We start from the raw sequence: 20,663 nt of genomic DNA, 5'->3' as shown, positions 1-20,663 counted from the left end.
CACCATCAGGAATCTGAGGGAGCGGCGTCCTTAATTGGGCGGGAGGAATCGTCGATAGATATAAATAGCTCTATTAAAGAAAAAAAAAACCGATTCAAGAGCTTATTAATTTCAGCCGACGCTTAATTGGCCTGCTTCGTATTTCGCCTCGGAATGCGATGGGATTTAGAACGTTATTTTCTAAAAATGATATCAATTTACGCGGTCACGAGATAAATGTAGATTCTCCGGATGCTTACTGGAGTCAATTAACAGTACCACGTGTCACGCGTATCGTTTTGTGTTGCGAGAAATACTTCATTGTCAATTATTACTTCGGCTTAAAATTGTCGATTACATGAATGGTACCGATTTCAATAGGCGCAAACGAACGTGCGCAAGCGGCATCTAATTAGGCAATGAATATCATCGGGGAATGATCACAGTAGGCAATCTATCGGTGCTAATTCACAATCGCTATTTGATGAAAATCCTAATTAGATCATACGATATGCGTTAGCTTAATAGCGGGCTTGATAATAACGAGTTCGGCGTGCTGAATGTTCGGTACCCTCTCTCTCCCTCTCCCCCCGAAAGCGCGGATTACGAGCTTTCATATCACATTTAATAATAAAGATTAACGTTATGAGCGTGACTATAAGCGTGACGGGATGTCGATTCGGCGTATCGATTCCACCTCCGCCAATTTACCATCATCCAATTATCTAGTCTAGGTGCCTGAAAAGAAAACGACAGACAAACTCTTGTTAGAGATATAAGGTAGATACTTATTATTTACTGTCAGGTATGCTGTACATAATATTTAATTTGTCTTACAAATATTATATAAAATTACAATCGATCACGAAGAAGTAGATTTCGCGCACCGTCATTCCCACGCCAGCAATACATGACCTTACACGCCACTGGCGCGAATACACACTCGGAGGACACACTTACACACCGACAGGCATACCAGTAAAACGAGACGGGGCTCGTGAACTAAATCGGTAAATCTTCGAACTTAGAAAAAAAGAAGAAAAAAAAGAAAAGAAAAAAGAAAGTAACGCGCGTATACGTGATTAGCGCAATTAACGGGGTCTCGCACGTCGAGGAACGTGTCTCTCGACACCTTCTTAATCTCCGTCTAGTTTTGATCTGTGGACGCTACGTCGCTACGTCGAATCGAAGACGATCGATACGTCTCCCACCCGCGACACCGGAGATCGATCCGTCTTCCTTCGTCGCGCGAAAAAGGAAGCGAGGAGGCGGAGAGATCAACCCTCGTCCTCCTCTTCTTTTTCCTTCTTCACCTTCTTTCTACCTTCTTCTCTTTGTCTTAACGATCGGTTAATAAAGCTTTCCATCGCGAAACGGTCGATTCGACGGTCTTTTCCATCGGCCGCCGCCGCCGCCGCCGTTTAGCGGCGATCCCGACCCTCATCTTCGGCGTGTTCGAGCCAAGGCGCTCCGAGCCTCAGCGCGGATTCTTTGACGATCAACGAAGGACCAAGTCCCGGAGGAAGAGCTTTGTCCCTCGCGGAAATTATTATTCCCGAGAAGATGAGTACGCTCGTACGTGTCACCGATTGATCCTGAAGTATCGATTTCCGAACAATTACGCGCGATCGCGTACGCGTGGACTGTGACGGGTCACAAACTCACCACACTCCGCGTCGATACTCCGGGACGAAAAAAAAAAAGAGATAAACGTTACGCTTCGTAAACCGCCTCTGTCGTCGAAGTTCCCATCGAATCGTCCCTCCCTGCGCACGATCTATTCCACGGTATCTCACTCACCAGTGACTCTCGGTTATTAGGGTCTAACAAAAGGTTGTTGGCAGTCGAACGTGAAAAGAGGAAGACAAACGAAATAAAAAGTTTAAAAGAGAAGGGTTAAAAGAGGGTTAAAAGAGAAAGAGCTTGAACGGTCATACGAACTGCGAGGAGAAAATCTACCTTCGACGGATCACCGGAAAGCCGAGCGATTCGCCACGCGTGAATCGCAGTGCAGATCGCGATTGGCAAAGCAAAGAAAAAAATACAGAGTGAAAATCGCAAGGGATGAACGAAAGAACGGGAGGGAGGGAGAGAGAGAGAGACACACAGACAGAAAGCTATTTGAGCTATAACGAGTCGAGAAGATATATTCCGCTTTCTCTCTCCGTGCGATTTGTTACCGCGTCACACACGTGTATCTCTCTCGAAATTGTTCCGTCGCTGTATAAATAAAAGTCTATAATCTCCATCGTGCACGTGATTCGCGTCGTTCCTCGTCCGAGCCTGCTGTCGTGCGAGAAATGACGCTGTCGTCTGTCGAGCATTTTTGCGAATGCCTACAATACACAGTACACACACGCATGCACACACGCAACATACACATATGTATATATATATATATACATATATATATATATATTTATGTGTGTGTATATATATATTTATATTTTCTTTTATATATGCATTATTCACACACGGAGGCACGACATAATATATATATATACATATACAGATATGTATGTATGTATATATGTATATATATATCTTTCACGCATACACATTCGTTCGAAGAAAAATAAATGGTATGTATACATATTATTCCAAGAGGAGTGCGTAGATCTTATTTTGCAAGCAAAGTCGTATTCGATGTTTTCCTTAGCGGAAATTAAAATCCGAGGTCGCGCCGAGATATCCAACACTGAAAATTTATAAATAATTGTAACGAACAATTATATAACGGATTACGATACCCGGGAAAAATTTTCGCTAAGGAAGATTCGTTCGTTCAAGATTAATGTACTACTGTTAAGTGTACACTCTGGCTACACACATATATAAATATAACGAGCAGGATGTGTGTGTGTGTGTGTGTGTGTGTGTGTGCGTGCGTGTGTGGTGTCTACATCTCGTCGCTACGGCCCTAAACAATTTTGATTTAATTTTAATTTAGCTTTAGACGGATTATAATTAAAAATACACTTTAAGCTTTAGTAAAGTCGATCTTTCATAAGCACAAAGTATACAAGAAAATATATACTTTCCGATATAAAACATCCTATATAGCGATATCCGTGACTCGAGGAATCGGCAGACGTCCTGCTCACTGTCGTCCTTAGATTTAACGTCAAGATACAAACAGGGAAGAGCATTAATATCGCGACATCTCAATGATCATCGAGAACTATACTATCCTCTCCAGTTGCCTCTCTCTTGCCTCTCTCTTGTCTTGAGTTTGTTTTCTCTTCTAAGACACCCGCGTCGACTGTGTAACACATTAATTTTAGCGTTCAAGATTTCGAGCGCAAGCATATTCTCACCATCGATCGGCGATGTTCCGGGAAGAAAAATCGATGCAGCTTCGAACGATTGGCGAACGGGAATCGAAAACGAATTACGGATGCACGTGGCAGCGAGCGTATAAATTTTTCCCTATATTTATAATAAGCGTATTTCGAAAATTCGGCCGAGTAGCGCAGCACCGATCTCAGTTCGGTTTCCCACATGTCTGCGACGCGCGTACGCGCTCGCTGCCTCGATTCCCGATAGCTGAGAAGATAGGACGCGCGAAGCAGATCAAGAGAGATGGCACGAGAGCGTGAAACGGGAGGGAGAGAAAAGAGCGTCGAGAATCGCCGTCGTCATTGCAGCAGCTGTGGGGTATATCGGAAATTGCGACTTTCTGCGGAACGATATTGTCATGAAGAGTTGTTGCGCGCTGCCCTTACGATACTACGACCGACTGTGTCCTTACGTCTTCGGATAAGATGTATCCGCGGTTGCGAAAATCCCGAATTTGCGACGACGAAATATATTTGGTGTAGGCTCTTAATTACATTTAATTAGACACGCTGGTGGAAACTTTGAGCGTCCCCTGCGGAAAGAGGCGCGGATTTTTTTTTATTTTTTTATTGCAATTTCATTATTCGTACGGCCGTTCGAGATTTTCGCTCTCGCTAGAGAAGGAACGCCGAGGAAATCTCGTTTCGCGATATCGGCATCGCGGTATTTCTCGCACGAGCGGATCACAAGAGCGAAGCACTTTCCACAGTAAAGAAGCGTATGTGCTTGTGTAGATGATACTTTACATATACAACGATAATTAGTTTCTTTTTTTTTTCCTTTTATCTTACGCGACTAACCCAGTTCTGTTACATCGAAGTAATCTGCAGATTTACAATATCTATTATTATAAACGTTCTGTCCACTGTCTAGTAAAATTCTCGAAGAATATAGATTGTTCGGTTATTATTCGCAGGACAGACGAGAGAAATCAATCAACAATTCGATATATCTCGATGTCGTAACAACGGACTAGCAAAAAAAAAAAAAAAAAAAAAACCGAGTGAAATCAAACTTTGAGTCAACCGCGTGTGTCGGGGAACACTTCAACGAAACAACAGTCGCAAGTAAAAAAGAAAAAAGATTCTCTCAACAGACCGCATACCGGGTGAAACCAGCGCGTTAACACTCGCGATTAATATATATTAACGCAGGACGACACACACTAGAACTCTCATTCGGTGGACGTAACAAAAATATATATAGGTATTCTCTATTATAGTATATGAATTTTTTTTTTTCGTTAAGATCGTTCCGCTTCGCTTAAAGTCATTTGTGCACCGCGAGCACGATGTCATGGCTTTATAGATGAGAAAGGTAACGTTACATTTACATAACACTACGATTTATTCCCCCCCCCTCCCCCCACGCAAAGTGAAGACGATTTCATAACGATTTACCTTAGCTACACTTCGTAAAACTTATCGATTGTAAAAAGGCAATTTAAAGTCGTCCCGTTTCCCGAGACCGTTTAAAACGATCGAGAGGATCGATTTGACGTGACGATAATCGCTTGGATACTCGTCATCGCCGAGTCGATTATTCTTAAAACGAATGCAAAAACGCGAAGAGATGGGTTCTTTGCGAGTTTAGGAAAAAAAAGATGCCCTGGAAGAACGAACGCTTCTCTTTCTTGCTTTTCTTTTCCTTCTTCTTTTTTTTTATTTTAATTATTCGACTTAATCCTAAAAGTTATCCGGATAAAAGTCGCGCATAGTCCAGTACCCAAAGACGGGATTCAATTGAACGGAAAAAGAAGTTTTTACCACATCATTGATTGCCGATACGCGAAACTTAAAACATTCACCTGCGGCACAAACGTAACTGTAGAGTCGAAAAAGGACGGAAATATAAGTTTCATTCTTTTAAAGTATTACGCGAAGGCAATTAAAAATATAGGACGCTTCAGTATTAAAAAGCGGACGATGCACGCAAAGTAAAAAAAAAAAAAGAAAGAAACTATCGGGGATTGACGTAAATACAAGAATGAAAAAATAACTGCGCGTACGAGTCTTTGGTGATTGGATGCAACAGAACGTATGATGTATGCGATCAGAAATAATGAATAAAAAATTTATATAGGTCACCCCCTCGCGGCCGTAAATGATAAATTTTCTATCCACATCCGCTGTATCCATTATAATCGAAAATATCGTTATACTCGATTGCTAACCGAAGCCGGGAAAAGAAATAAAAGGTAGGACTCAATTCACTGACCAATTCTATCCGGGATCATCATCAAGCGTAACTATTAATTCGCAAGGGAATTCAATTAAGTTCGTGGTACGTAAGTGGGGACTTGATCTGATTATCCTTATTGGATAGAGACTTCTATTACGCGAGATCGAAATCTCTTTCACCCCTTTCCTTTCACATTGTCGATTTTCTCAATCGTCAGGCTATTGCGCGCGAAGTGGCACGAGTTACGAATTCGTATACGAATGGACGAAGGAGACGGCGCGGCGTGGCAAAGTCGTGAAAAACGAATCAATAAAGATCTAAGACACACTGAGTAACATACATATATGTATATAATATATATATATATATATTATAAATTAAAACAGAATTTAAAAAAAATGCAATAAATTCCGAGCGAACAAGTTTGATTAGTCTCGCGCGCGCGAATTTGTTATGTACATAAGTACTTGTATGTAATGTGCGTTTTATTTACATATACGCACACATGTCTCTAGGACGCATCTGAGTATGAGAAAAAAACGCGTTAAGTAAAAATCGATCCAGAGAAGAAACTAAAACCGGTAGAGACCCGATAACGACGTGGTTATCCCTACAACGAATATCGACAGTAGAAATATAATCTTGTTAAATGTCTCTCGCGTAAATTCAACAATAATAACAGATTATTACGAAATTGTTATATTGCATAATATGTACAAACTATGTTTTGGTTTCCTCTTTCTCTCTTGGTCGTCCCTTAAATTCCTGCGCCTAAACCTAACGTTTTAAATCGGCTATCGTAGTCAGACATCGTAACGAAATATAGTAAAAACATCTCGCACAGGAATTCACAAAGCGGTCGATTATCGATTCTACTCGAACGTGACAAGTAGATCCTTTGGGAAGAGATGATTTTGAAGTGACAGATCTACTAACGCTAAACAAATAGTTATTAAGGAACAGCGCATCTACACATATTAGAAAGATTCTCCGTAAAAAAGAATGTTTACTGAGAATTGCAACACGGTGCAACAATAAATTACATTTTTATGAACGTAAATTTGTAAAAACAAGTAATTCGGTATGACTCCCTCATCACTTTGATAAGCAGAAATTTCTTAAAATATACACATATATATATACATATATATATATATATTTTAAGAGCAGTACGCTTTTCTTTAAATACTTTCTAGTTTTTCTGTGCTTTCATCTCTTATATTTAAAATGTGTAAAGCGGCGTGTTAATAATGTTTCTTTTAGGATCTACAGACGAACGAAACGTTGCGCCTAAATACTTCGACAGTCTTCAAAGAAAGGAATGCATTGCGAATAAAATCATGCGACTAAGTTAAAATTTGTGCAGTTTTTTTTCCTAATACATTGTACGAAATAGTTTTAGATATCTCTACTGACTTCGATAAGCGAATGGAATTATTTCAGTCGCACAATTAAATCTTTTTTTTTTTATGGAGTCAACAAATTACGAGAGCTATTTATAATGCGTTCACTAAAGGTGTCTCAACACATTAACAATCGGCTGAAAAGACCAGCAATTAAAGTTGTTGATTCTCTGCCCTAATACGATATTTCGCATCATCTATCAGATTGCTATGATCATTCAGAATGCGCGTTAACATTATTCGTGGACGCTATTCATACCATTACCATGTCGTCGTCCATATTGATAATCGTTGGAAACGAATTGTCTGCTGAACTTTGCCTTTGAACGGGCTTCTTCCTTACGAGTCCGTCTGTGATTAATAAAAGTAAAAAGATCTTAAACCTAGAAGCCTATCTATATCTATCTTAGTACCTATCTTAAGCACCTTTGGCCGATTTGACGATAAAGAATTGTCTTAGAAGTCAATCACTCAGTAAAACAATGAAGTAATTAAACGCATGATCTCTTATAAATCTTTGCCAACATAAATAACGTTATTGGAAAATTTGTTGATTAAATTGCACAATTATAATCAATTCTTAGAAAGTACTTACCAGCGGAAGATGGGAGAAGATCGTCGAGGGATCCATCGTCTAGATCCGTGGCTGACAAGAGGAGATCATCGTCTGAAGAAGCTCTCGTTAAACTGGGTAGGGTAGACGTCAAGAGGGCCTTCTCCTTCTGGATTTCTTGTATATGATCAACGAGTAGCGCTTCCTCTTCATCTCCTCGATCCCTGTCGCGATCCATCGCAGCTGCCCGTCCTGCAGCGGTCGAGGCGGCCACGTTCAACTCTTCTGGACTAAAGATCTTGGACGATCGTAAACTGGAGAGTCGATGTGTCGCTGTGTGACAGGCTGACTCGAGAGTATTTATGTCCGCTAGCGTCGCTCTGACTACTCTCAACTTTTCCTGCACAATCGTTTCGACGCAACGCGTCTGCCTGCCCACGTCTTGAAGAGAATCTTGCGCGGGCAATGTCCTGTTCGTTCTGAGGATGCACGGTGCGAAAACGATGGCCAGAGCCGATGGTGACATTCTATTGTCCTCCTCGTGTCGCGCTACTCGCGCCAGATGAACAATCAAGCGTTCCATCAGATCGTAATTCGGTTTCGGCAATTTCTTCAGTATGGCGAAGAGCGTGCTGATTCGATCGTGCGGATCCGTCAAGTTTGCCGCGTGCAGAAAGTCGTCGTAATATTCGTAGGTCAAGAGCGGCTCCGGCATGTCTCTGAAAAAACTCTTCAGCACCGCAGCTAGGACATGCACTTGATAGTTCTCGAAATCCACCTTCTCTAAGTCGCCCTCGTCCATTTTCATTTTGAGTTCTCTCACTTTGGAACTGACACCGCTCTTTCTGTATATGCCCTCGGTATAAAGACCGTGCATCTCGATAGTTGTGATCAATCGATCTACTACGAGTGGTACTTTGCCGTCACCGCAGTCCAACTTGTACAGTGGTACACCAAATACTTTGCGCGAATTCATTTCAGACAGAGAACCGTCTTTGCCGCATTCTGCTGACGCCTTCATGTAGCACTTTTTGTGGCATGTCAATTTACAATCTAAAAAACGAAATATATACATTGCAATTAATTATAATCGTTGAAAAGGAAAAATATAAAAAACGGATTTATTATGCGAATGGAGATTACTTACTCTGGCACACGAGTCCTCGTTCAATAGGCCACATGAAGAAAGATGTGCAGACTTCGCAAGCGGTGGGTATGTTGATAATGGTCAACTGGAACATGTGACTGCCGTGTCGTATGGGCTCTTCCTGCTTCCGCTTCTTCTCCTTCTTCCGTTTGCTCTTGCTTTGCTTTTCGAGAGCTTCAGTTTTAACCATAGCCATGAATTCATTCATGAAACCTCTGAACGCATTCACGCCCATCGTTACAGGGAAATCTTCTCTCGTGTTCTCTTGCTTGCAGACAGTTTCCATAACGTGAAGAAAGTTGGCGATCAAATCGGTGTACTTGATGTTACCCTCTACGCCTTGCTGTATGGCGACGCTATACGTGATCACCAGGTCGTCCTTGAATTTCCTAAGAGCATGCTTGAAAACGCGATCCACTTCGCTCGGTTTCCGTCCCTCTTCTTGACTCTGCATTTTGTAGATCTTCTTGGTGATAAAGTCTTGCATCAGAGCTAACTCCTTGGCATCGGAAATGATTTTGTCCGTGCTATCGGAGAAGGCTGAAGTACCGGTTAGACTGAATTTGGACGTGACTGTTTGTTTCGTAGTATCGTACGGTGTGCGCGGTGGTTTTCTATTTTTCCGTCTGTTGGCCAATAAGCACGGCATTCTTAGTACTCCGCCGTTTTGAATGCACTTGACATGATATAGCTGCTTGCAGTCGACACATTTGTAGCCTTGCGTCACGAACGCGTCCATTTTCTCATGACAACACACGCATACGTCGTCCTTCGCAAATCTCGCCACTTTTCGGAAACGATGACCGGCCAAGGTAAACATTGATTGATTGTTACCTTTCCACTGAAGAAGATCCATACCAGGCGCGAGTTTCAGGTCGTTCGAGCTGGTATCCTGTCCTATTTTATCTTCACTTAGACCCGAAATTTTCGTAGCTGGATCGGAGTTTCTCCTTCGCAGCTCGAGAGTCGTGATCGCGTTAGATCTCATGCGTTTACCGGGCTGCTGCACCTTGTATGTAGCTTCATTCTTGTTCATGGGCCAATCCGTAACGGACCGAGAAGCAGTCTCGTGTGGATAATCTTTTCGAGACCATACGTTCGTCGTTTTATTCAAGTCGCTTTCCTTAATCGTACCAAGAAGCAGATTTCGCGTTTCCGCGTTAGCTTCGACTACGCTCTCGCCCATAGATCGACACTGAACCTCTCTCGAAGGTCTATTTCGTCTTGCGTTTCTCACCGGCACGTCCGGCTCGTATTTCTCCTTCGAACGTGAGTTCTTTTCATTTGGGGATGAGCCTCTTAATAAAGTGCTCTTCAAAGCACTGTCATCGTTGACGTCCACGACTTTCAGCGCAGTATCTCCTTCCGAGTTTTGTCGCCGCAAGTAGCTAAGATCTTTGATATTCTTGGCAGATCCGTGCTTGGTATGATCTCGCTTTGTCGGCGATATCGGAATATTTTCCATTCGCTCATTAGCTACATTGTTGTCATTGAGTCCACGTTGTTGCTTGCTGCTCGCCAAGCTTTCCATCTGAACGAAGCGATCGCTCGTGTCGAGTTTGACATTATAATTCGCTGCTTCGTTGGGCTTCTCCGGTCGGGCTTGTTCAAAAACGCTATCCGTCACATTCTTGTAATGGGAAACGTTCGGAGAACGGGTAACAGTTGCTTTCTGAGGTACCGACATAAAGTAGTCGCTGTAATTGGCGGGCGAGTAATCTACTCTACGACGCCAGATATCCGAATTCGGACTGTGCGTCAGATTTACGTTGGTGGAGTGATACTTCATGTCGCGCGAACTGACGAACGGTGGACTCGTGTTGAAAACAGGTGGAGCACTTTGCACGGCGCTCGGTGTTTCGCTTTCGGTCTCACCGTCGCTATATCCCGTCGAGGAACTGTCAGTTCTTCTACTCACCGAAGAGAGTCGACTGGACGTTAGATTTACATTCGATGCGACCGCCGGCGAATGATCACCGCGTTTCATCCTTGTGCTCGGCACGGGTCTCGAGCCGGAATTCTCTTGCGATTCAGAACTGTTGACGCTGGCTTGAGATTCGTAACTCCTCAGACTAGTCAAACTCTCGAGACTACTTTTACGCTCTGTCATCTCGTCGAAATGATAGGTTTCGGTATTCTTCAACGTTGCGTCGTGCAAAATTCGCTTGTTCGGAGTGAGCTTTCGTTTGGAATACGAGATATTTGTATCCAAAGTGCTGTCTCGATACGCGTTATCGCTCCTATAAAAAGATAAATCAATAAGCTTTTGTAAATGCTCTAACTGTGAAATTCAAATTTTGATACCTACCTTGGTGACGTGAGTCGATTTTGAGATTCTATTTTTCGAGGTGATTCGCCATACTCCGTCAGACTTCGATCTTCCGTAAACCTGTACATTAAACTAAAATAATATAAAGTCGTTATTCATATTGTGTTATAGGTGCATGTTATACTTACTCTTCGCTATCTTTGGCGCACACTCTATCATACATAAGTTCCTTGTATTCTTGAATTCTTTTGACTTCTTGAATTTTGTCTGGTAAAAGTCTTTTTCGTCTTTTCATTTCATTAAATCTTTTTCTGGCATTATTTCCTCTGACGTATGCCTGGAAGGTAATCGCGCATGACTTCAGCTTTTTAAACCAGTTATGTTGTTTGTATGCTCTCCAAGCATTTTGTATATGTAATGCGGCTTCGGTTCTTGCACGAAGAACCTGAGCTAGTCGCTGTGCTGAGACCATTCTCCAGAAAGATTGTATTTGTACAACGGCATTCTTTAATCTAAGGAACTTCCTCCTTTCCAAACAAGCGCGGAACCATTTCTGTATGGTGGTAATGCTCGTAATGATTTGTTGATGAAGTTCAATGTCTAGTTTGATCTTTTCGGACTCTCTGAGGAAGACCTTGGTAGTACCCAACTGATAATTATCTCTGTTGAGATTGAGAGTCAGTAGGAAGTCCCTCACGTCGGACTGCGAGCTCAGAAGACCCTTAGGAAGTAGCATTCGATAGAGTTGTATAAATTCCTCATATGTTAATCGCACGTTGAAACCGGCCTGCCTTATTCTGACAGTCTCCAACATGCCCGTGTAGCGCAGCTGTCGTTGTACCGTTTCCTCATCAAATTCATTCGGTACTTTATTAGCGTTACTCTTAATACACCTAATAAAGAAAGGATTTGCCTGATTCAGAGTATCCATCAGGCTATGCAAACTCTGTTGAAATTGTGCGGAAACAGTCATAGGCTGTTTTCTGGCTTTTCCCGGTCCAGTACCGTAACTCTGAGTTCTTCCTGCGAGTGTCTTTACAGTTTGCAGATTTTTCAGGCCTTTCTTGCCACGTTCCCTCGGCCGAAATGACTTATTTTTCCTGTAAACATTCCGATGCTAATATTTGTAATATTCGTTATTACATGATGTATATTCGTTCTCCTGTTATAATTTACCATATCGTCATGTATATACAAATATATATATTATATATATATAAAATATATCACACGCTTGATAATAATTTTATATATACACAGGAGAAGGAATTACAATCTAGTCAGCAATGCTCTATAAAGTCTACAAGTATCGAAAATGTATGTTTATCTAATACACAAAATATATCTAATATACGAAATATGAAATAAGGCATAGTAGAAAATTGATATAGTAAGAAACATAGCAAGCTTAAGGGTAATATGTAGAAATATTTGATAGATGAATGTTATAATAATGGTATAAATGAAGTACTAATGTAGAATTACATTATTTTTAATTTGTAATTATAATAAAACTAATTCATATTCTATGTCACATTTGCATCCTAGGTTATAAATTATTCATGGTCATAACAGTAGTTACAAATAAGATATATGCAATTTTGTAATTTGTGAAAATTATTTTTTTTAAGAACTATTGCAAAACACTCAGCATGCAGCAATCATCATTAAATATATCGAGAACAACTGCAAGATTGGCGATAGACTACACATAATGAGAAATGGTTCTATGATGATATATGATGGTCTTTGATTATAAAAAGATATGCAGCGGTATGTCATTGAGAAGTTAAGATAAATGGATAAAGCCACGGTACAATTTTGACTATTAATGGCTTACGAAAATGCTATTACCTACAAGAAAGAAACCCATCACCACCCGGAATTGCTATGGAGCACGTACTAATCTTGGTGTAGATCAGTAATTTTTCTCTGTAGCTTAAATTACGTTATTAAATGAGTATATCGAATAGATACGTTTTACATACATGACAATCTGATTAGCGCGTTCCATGACGTTTGCTTCGTCTTTTGGAAGCACCCTCTCTAGCGGTGTGTGAGTATCTCGTCTGAATTTATTATTACTATGGGACTGGTCTTCCCTGCCCCTTAATATGTAACCACCCTTCGACGACGCAACGTTTGACGGGTGTTGCGTCTGATTAATGTTTCTAAATTGTGGCCACGATAGACGATTGTTGTTTATATTGTCGTTTTCGGTTTGTATAGAAGATAATGTAGCAGAAGGAGTAGTGGCCGGTGGTAAACATACACTGCGTTGCTTCTGATAACTTGGTGGGCGAGTATGTTTGTGTGAACTGAAAAATTTTCTAGTTCTTAATTATTTCGTCGACCGACGATATTCCTTACGATTAACTAATTATCGTTTATAAATAATTGGTTGTTTATTTTTAATATATGCTTTTTTCGGTCGCGTGTACCGAGCTTTACATATATGTGATATCCATTCCTCAGGGATGTTTCATTGATTGATGAATGATTCGAAAAGTAGAAAAAATGAGATGATTGAGATATGAACTGTATAAAAGGAAATTCAGTTTTGCGTCATAAATCATGCCCAGATACAATAACAAGAAGAACATTGTACAATGATAGAATGTAATTGTATGAAAATGTCATGGAAATTGCATTCTAGTTATAGCTAACACGAGGGGTGCAAACATAAATCAAAATAAAATCTGTAGACACACATATTTGGAGCAAAATATATATGGATTTACAAATTTACTCTCAGAATAAATATTTTTCTAAATTATTTACAGCTGAGGTTGATCGTCACAAATATATTAATATACTTTAATTTGTTGTAAATCCATGGGATATATCAACAAAATATAACATTTGCAAAAATTACACATACAGTGGATCGAAAGACCACTTACGCAATTCGGTTAATAGTTAGATTGACTGTCGACAACGTCACAAGATGGCTACAAAGGGATAAAAGACATATGGCCAATATAAATATAATAGATTCGTCTTAATTTATAAATACCAAAACTTTGTCAGAGCGTGATGCATGTATTATTGACGCACAACGTAGATTCATACTAGATGAGACAATATACAGATCAAACATGTCCAAAAAACAAGCGCAACAAGCACTTTCTTCTCACACAATTTTCAATTTAATACTATAACTTGCTTTGTTATATATATAGGTTACAGAAGCGTTTGATACTCTTTTATTACCGTTCATATATAGAAAAAACGTTATTTAATTAGAAAGCTAAAAAGATTTAAATATTACCTTATTAAGTTCTCGTTGGGTGTTCTGTACCTGTTTTGTACAGACGTCTTGGTTCCATCAACTGAAAGAAAAGGCACATATTTTTAAATTAATTCCTTGAATTAATCGACGCATTAAAGATGTTCAAACAACGTGTGTCATAAGTCATAATTTAATATCTACCTCTACCATGTCTGTGTGCTCGGCCGGCTTCTTGAAATGCAAAGTGTGCGCGAAAGAAGGCCCGCAGTATGGCCCACCTGAATACGGCGACCGGATCAGCGCCGACTAACTCCCGCACGAAAGCAAGGGAGGAATTTTTCAACACTCCAACTACGCCATCGGGTCGCATTAAATCAAGATTCTTTTCTCTCATATTAGCTGCTTGGTACTTGACCGCACCGGCGTAATGACGTACAACAAACGCCGCTTCTCGGCGCTGCGGTGCCTCATAGAATGGATTATCTTTATGCACAGAGTTAAATTTCTGTAGCAACGTCTCGTTTGTCGCACCAGGAAAGCTGCAAGATAAAGTCAAATATTCGAAACATATTTCACAAACTTCGGAAAGAACAATGTATTCAAGCAATAATACTAACTTGCACTGGTCATCAAGAAGACACAAGAGACCATTCGGTTTTCCTTCGACGAGATTGAGACATCCGGAGTTGTCGCTGTATCCTATGTCTGTCCATCTAATTCCCTGCTTTCTATATTCTCGTTGTTCGTATTGGAAAACATGTTGGTTAAAGTAATGTTGTAATTGCTCATTTGCGTAATTGATACACAATTGCTCGAAACTGTTGCATGTTTTGAAATCTTCGAAGCCAAATATATCTAATACACCTATACTATTGCCTTGATGATCTCTGAGAGTATCTTTTTTAGAAAGCAGGGCATGATTCACCTGATATAAGCGATATGAATTATTTCAAGTGTCGTGCAGTTAATAACCATAGTTGTTTATAGGCACTTTTATTACCTGCAGCACAATCCAATCAAATAAAGCTCCGTACAGACACTTTGCCATGGCATCGCGTGCCGCAATCGCTTCGGGAAGCCTATAGTTAATAACTAAAGTCTCTCCGGAAGCTCTTGCACGTTTGGCAGTGAGTGCAGCCAACAGAGTTTCTTGTTTCACTCGGAGAAGCTCCGATATCAATGCAACTACTTCTGGATTTTTAACGCCTACAGCTTCGTCATGATGATGATATGACTTTCTTGGATGAAACTCAACATTACCTAAGTCAAGAATGCAGAGTTATTTTAGCGACACACATGGTATGGCTAGGTAATTCGGCAATTACCTAGCAAAAGGACTGCCGACAGAACTGCGAAGAGTCGCCTTTGCTTCTCTGCTGTAAAGCCCACCATTTCCATAGACTGTTTTAATCTCGAGAATTCATGTCGTTCGTCGATATTTTCCAGTCCGTAGCAACCGCTTTTATTTAAGTAATTATACCGATCACAGCTCTCCAAGTGCAATAGCTGTTTCTCTTGCTCGTTCGCGCCAGCCAATAGGTAATAAAACACGTGATAATTCCTTTCATTTCGTCCTTGAGAAACAATCCTTGATTTCTCCAGAAGGTATTTTTGTACCACAGCGCTATAAAATGCATTTAGATGTAATTTATATTTTACAGTTTATATTTAGAATGTTTATTACTGTAGAACATACCCATGGACCATTCCATTTTCCTTGTAATTTACTTGGATAAATTTTCCAAAGCGACTGCTGTTGTTATTATGGGCCGTTTTCGCATTGCCAAATGCTTCTAGAACAGGTCCGGCGCTGAGTATTGTCTGTTCCACACCGCTGCCATGTGAACCCTTTTGACTAAGGGCTGTCAAGTGATGCAACAAAAAATTCGTTGATTCCGTTTTACCAGAACCGCTTTCACCACTAATAACGATACACTGATTCTTCTTCTCCTTAAGCATACAATGATAAGCTGCATCGGCTATGGCAAATATATGAGGAGGTATGTCTGGACCCAACCTTCTGTTTTGATATAACTTGACATATTTCGGATTGTAGATAGGGTAGAATTTGAATGGATTCAAGGCAATTAGTATGCTGCCGACATAAGTATATATGTTGCCAGCTAAAAACCTTGCCCTCAGATTATCCAATAGGGTTTGCTCATTCAGATCTGGAAGCTGACACAGATCTGGATATTCCTTGTCACGTGGTTGATAAAGGAATCTATTAAAATAGTCCTTTAGGAGTTGAGGATCCATAGGAAATCTACTGTCAGACCACAAGTAGTCTGGTTGCTTTTTTCGTAGGTAAAATCTGAAAAATCAAGCATAAAAATTGTTTCGTGAGAAATCACCTTAAATCAAGCGACTAATATAATAAAACGTAATTATTATATCCAAACATAATAGACCTGTAATATTCTTGCTGAGTATCATTTTTTGGCCACAGTAACATTAGTGCTACGGGGCACTCAGCCGGGCCGAGTCTTCTTTCCTTACATTCCTGCCCAACAGAATTCCCTACCACTTCCGCTAACTCGTAGCCATTCGAAACAGAAGCGTCCACCAGTCCGAGTCTTTCAATAATACATTCTACTATCTCGGCTGACGAAGTTTGTTTCGTGGCTTTAATGGAGAGCGCCTCATATTCAGGGCTCCATTCACCCACGAATACTTGCACCACTCCAGACCCACTGTTGTCCATTTTTTTTTAACCCTGAGATCATGGATTATAAAAATAAACAAAGAGATAATCTATTATACAAATTAAGTCATTCTATTATAGCAGCATACCTTGTATCGAAGAGGGTTAGCAAGTATGTCCTCTGTCATCTATATAATATTTCAAATACGTTGTTTCCCCTTCTTCTTGTTTACTCGTTATGTACAACCACTGATTTAAGCGTTTAAAATAATTATTATACATTTTGTTTTACAAGCTTGCAACAATACAACGTCAATGTTTATGATTATTTACACGCGTTAATTCTACTATACTTTTGATACAATTTGGGATTATTTACTTTTGCCAAATACACTTGCCAATTGGCTCGAGATTTTGAGAGGTAATCAACTTTAATAACGTGTATCACTTAAAGTTTTAAAAATAAATCTGTGTGATATAAAATAAAAATTTGCATCTCTCGTGGTCATAAAACATATCAATAATAAATTTTAAAGCCCTTTCAAAATTATTTCTAGGTCTTTCTCAATATATCGTAGAGTATTCCAACCGTTAATAATTATTAATGTAATAAAATAGAGTCGTTGGAATTATTTCTTTCTTTTCAATAGATTTATACGTTCAGTCAATTCGATAGGTCCTTGTTCCTGATTTGTTCATTAAGCTTTAGAGTATTTATAGAGTCGTAGAATAGCCTGCTTTATTTGAACATCATGCGCTTAACCCGGACTGTCAAATGGAGCCTTTCCGACAGCATTAAATTATTATCACAACATTCACTGAACAGGTGACAGGCGTGGGTGTGCTATTGTTGGTAGGCAGTAACTTAGTTTCCTTGTTCTGACAAAAATCCAAGGTCTCCGGGTATTGTAAATATTCTCGTGCCTCTTGAGTATTTCAGCATATTTATTGCAATAGTTTCACAGGTGCGGCTTTATCATTTCCGTCTATTGCACAAAGTTTTCTCTAAATCAGAAAAGTGTCCTATCTGAAAAAAAAATAAAATAAAATAAAATAAATGCATATAACGCATTAATGTAAAGAAGGGCGCGAAAGCAGGATCACATTAAACGTCTAATATTATTTCAATCGGGGTTACATTTAAGCTGAATACCTCGTTCAACACCACGGAAACGGCAAAAATTTTAAATCGATCCAGCGAGGGATCGCGTTACACGCGTATAAAATAAACCAATCCCGGTTTTAGTTGTACGTTGTAACGCGCCTCTCAGGGCGTGCGACGGGAACGTGAATGGAACAGGTGCATTGCATTTCTATTTTAAACGAGCGCAGGATAGAGAACGCACATCGCGAATCGCGTAGGAGGGAGGCGGCTATTGGAACGGCTATTAAAAGCGAAGAACGGATAAGAATAATCGAACTTTTTTTTATTTCCCCCGATCGCTCTCTCGCTCTCGGCGACGGCCACCGCGCGCGGTACTCTACTGCGAGTCGCGCTTCTCGGGGACGCGCACGCACGTGTCGCGCGCGCCCCGCGAACGTCGATGCTGCACGGTCGAATTTAAAAATATCTCACTCCTACCCCGGGGACGACGGTTTTTCCGACGAGACTGCGGGACACTGTGCGTGGCACGCAAATAACCGCGCCGTCGCGCGCGAACGCGAGAAAAACACACCGCGCGAGCCGCTCCCCCTCCTTCCTCCAGGAATACACGGGCAGAGGCTCTCCCGAGATCGGCGACTTCGTCGATTGATAGCGCCCCGCGCCTCGTACACGCTCGTACAAAGGAATGCCGCGAGCGGTATTTAGCGTTTCCGCGATACCGCAATCGTTCGTTTCCTCGCACCGCTCGCGCGGCGAGCGGCGAGGGAAGAGGAGAGAGGGAGGGGGAGGGGAGTCGACGTCGACGGCCGTATGACATTTGGGGGACACGCACGGGGTCCCCCGCTGTGCGGACTGACGGGTCACGGACCGTGCCTCGCCGATCGACGGCCGAGCGAACGTCAACGTGATAAACCGCGCCTGTGAACCGTCGCGGCGAGTTTCTGGGGCAGAAGCTGAATCACACGGGGCCGACGGGGCGCCGTGCGATATCACCGCGAAGGAATGCATCGTTGCGAGGCATGCGTGAGTGCCTGCCTCGCGCGCGCGATACACTTTCGCGCCCGCCGCCGTCGCCGTCGCCGTTTACCTCCTCCGTCGGTCGCGGGATCCACGTTGGGGCGCATCGTCCTCCGGGAGCAGCGGGGCCCGCCGCCGTCGCCGCGCGAAGGAGAGCCCACTGTCTTGTCCTCGTACTCCTCGTGAGGTCCCGACTCGGTTCGCCTTCTCCCCTTCTCGCATCCGCTCTTTCCTCCGCGGACTCCTCGCGTCGCCGACGACCGTGCGCGCACGCGGACGTACGTACAATGCGCACCGTCTCGCGCGGATGGATCGACGAACGGCCGGGTGATGCGCCCGCGGTTTGACGCGCGCCGCGCCAACGTCGTCCGTGCGACCGTCGGCACCGTCCTCTCACGAGCGATCGGCCGCGGGGACACGGGCGGGCGACACCGCGGACACGCGCGCGTACAATACGGGGCGGGTTGACACTTGGGTAAACACACGGTCACACGCGCGCTGCTGGCCGCGCGCGGTCGTCGATCGCGGGGCACCGTGGACCGTGTCGCGGGATCGATCCGTCAAGCGCGCACCGGACCGGCCTGGGGACCGCGGGGGCCCGCGGACGACCTCGGGATCGCGTCGCGGCGGGTTTCCACCTGGCCGTGCGGCACCTCGCGAGATAGCACGCTCGCCCGCCGCGAGGATTTACGCACGGTCACACCGATCGCCACGGATGGACGGGGGACCCTTGCCCACTTGCCCAGGTTTATCGTCCTTCGTCACCGCACGGGGTCCTGCGTCCCGATACGTCCACCATTTCGATTTTTTCGATCACGTGGTACGCGCCGGCGGCCGCCAATTGGTTGCGGCGGCCACGGCGACGTGACCAGTCGCCGATGCGCCTCCGCCGTGCGAACGTCATTCGGCCGACGGCGTTCAGCGCCGTCTGTCGTCGCCACGGCGAAACCTCTCCAACCTGTGCAATCTCCCCGATCCACCGTCAATTCATCCGTCAAACTCCGTCACCGCTGCGCGCTGCGCTGGTCAGTTGGTCACCGCTGCGGCTCCTTTCTTTCTCGACGGCACGACCGTCCCGTCAGCCCGACGTAAAGATGACAGATGACACGATTTAGGACGAGCGTGATCGATTCTGCTCGACGTGTCGTTGAATTGATGCGTAATCGCACCGAATCGCCCGATATGTCGCGAGGTATGTCATGACGTCGTTATCGACTCGAAAGTATCCGCGACCAGGTCCTCCGTGCGCAGGCGCGCGACATATGATCCTCGCCGAGAGAAGTCCGATGTCCATTTCTATCCATTTGCGGATTAACTTTAATCTCGGTTTAACTTACCTTTTATCTTTTTTTATTTCTTACAACTAGAAAAGGGTAGAAAAGTAAGTTAAACCGAGATTAAAGTTAATCTGCGTTGGCAGAAATGGACATGCCCGCGTTTCAGGTGGAATATCCGTCTAGTGGCGCCTCTGCGTACGTATACAAAACGTGGATATTGAATTACGTGGTCAGTGATCAGTCCAGGAATATTTCCAACGGGTAACGCGCTATATTACAGGCTCTGTTCTGTCCCAAAATAATTTCGTTAACTTACGCACTGTCAACCGCATTGTAACACATACTCTCAGCAGTCTCTCAAAGCCCCTTTTCACTCGTCACTTATTAATTTCATTACCGAGAGTCCTTTGTTATTTATCCATTTAATTTTTTATAAGCGTTTAGTGTTTACATTTAAGAAAATGATTTTTTATGTCCAATGCCATCTCCTTCTCTTCTTTCGAATGTATTTTACACG

General features: G+C 42.5%; 1 protein-coding gene across 5 annotated transcripts; it reads right to left on the bottom strand.

Moving 5' to 3' along the window:
• Nucleotides 1-755: 755 nt before the first annotated feature.
• Nucleotides 756-19,875, bottom strand: LOC139773993 (unconventional myosin-IXa). Of its 5 annotated transcripts, none has more exons than XM_071708890.1 (15): nt 18,940-19,875; nt 16,897-17,774; nt 16,515-16,819; nt 15,800-16,417; nt 15,429-15,727; nt 15,104-15,363; nt 14,721-15,028; nt 14,305-14,642; nt 14,143-14,203; nt 12,860-13,189; nt 11,060-11,971; nt 10,911-11,003; nt 8,603-10,842; nt 7,498-8,508; nt 756-7,253 (listed from the first exon to the last, which is right to left on the bottom strand). In XM_071708890.1, exons 3-15 carry the CDS (start codon nt 16,805-16,807, stop codon nt 7,156-7,158), a joined length of 6,861 nt encoding a protein of 2,286 aa, XP_071564991.1. In that variant the 5' UTR covers nt 16,808-16,819; nt 16,897-17,774; nt 18,940-19,875; the 3' UTR covers nt 756-7,155. The 5 variants fall into 5 exon arrangements, with proteins under 5 accessions (XP_071564991.1, XP_071564994.1, XP_071564993.1 ...); XM_071708893.1 differs by lacking the exon at nt 12,860-13,189 and adding an exon at nt 13,775-13,822 and having other exon boundaries at nt 18,940-19,874; XM_071708892.1 differs by having other exon boundaries at nt 10,911-10,991; nt 18,940-19,874.
• Between the last annotated feature and the right edge of the window lie 788 nt (nt 19,876-20,663).

Source organism: Temnothorax nylanderi, unplaced genomic scaffold (assembly GCF_030848795.1).
Source record: "Temnothorax nylanderi isolate EJ_2023f unplaced genomic scaffold, tnyl_v1.0 TNYL_tig0072_pilon, whole genome shotgun sequence".
Classification (NCBI taxonomy): Eukaryota; Metazoa; Arthropoda; class Insecta; order Hymenoptera; family Formicidae; genus Temnothorax; species Temnothorax nylanderi.
The sequence above is the reverse complement of the archived record's forward strand: the minus strand, read 5'-3'. Positions and strand labels throughout refer to the sequence as shown.

Bases quoted from the DNA above. Each gene is read 5' to 3' on its own strand.
- LOC139773993 (XM_071708890.1), bottom strand. From the start codon at position 16,807: ATGGACAACAGTGGGTCTGGAGTGGTGCAAGTATTCGTGGGTGAATGG. The intron at 14,204-14,304 runs GTAGATATTAAA...CTTTTCTTTCAG, and splicing joins AGCACACAGACATGGTAGAG to TTGATGGAACCAAGACGTCT. The intron at 10,843-10,910 runs GTAGGTATCAAA...ATCTTTTTATAG, and splicing joins AATCGACTCACGTCACCAAG to GAGCGATAACGCGTATCGAG.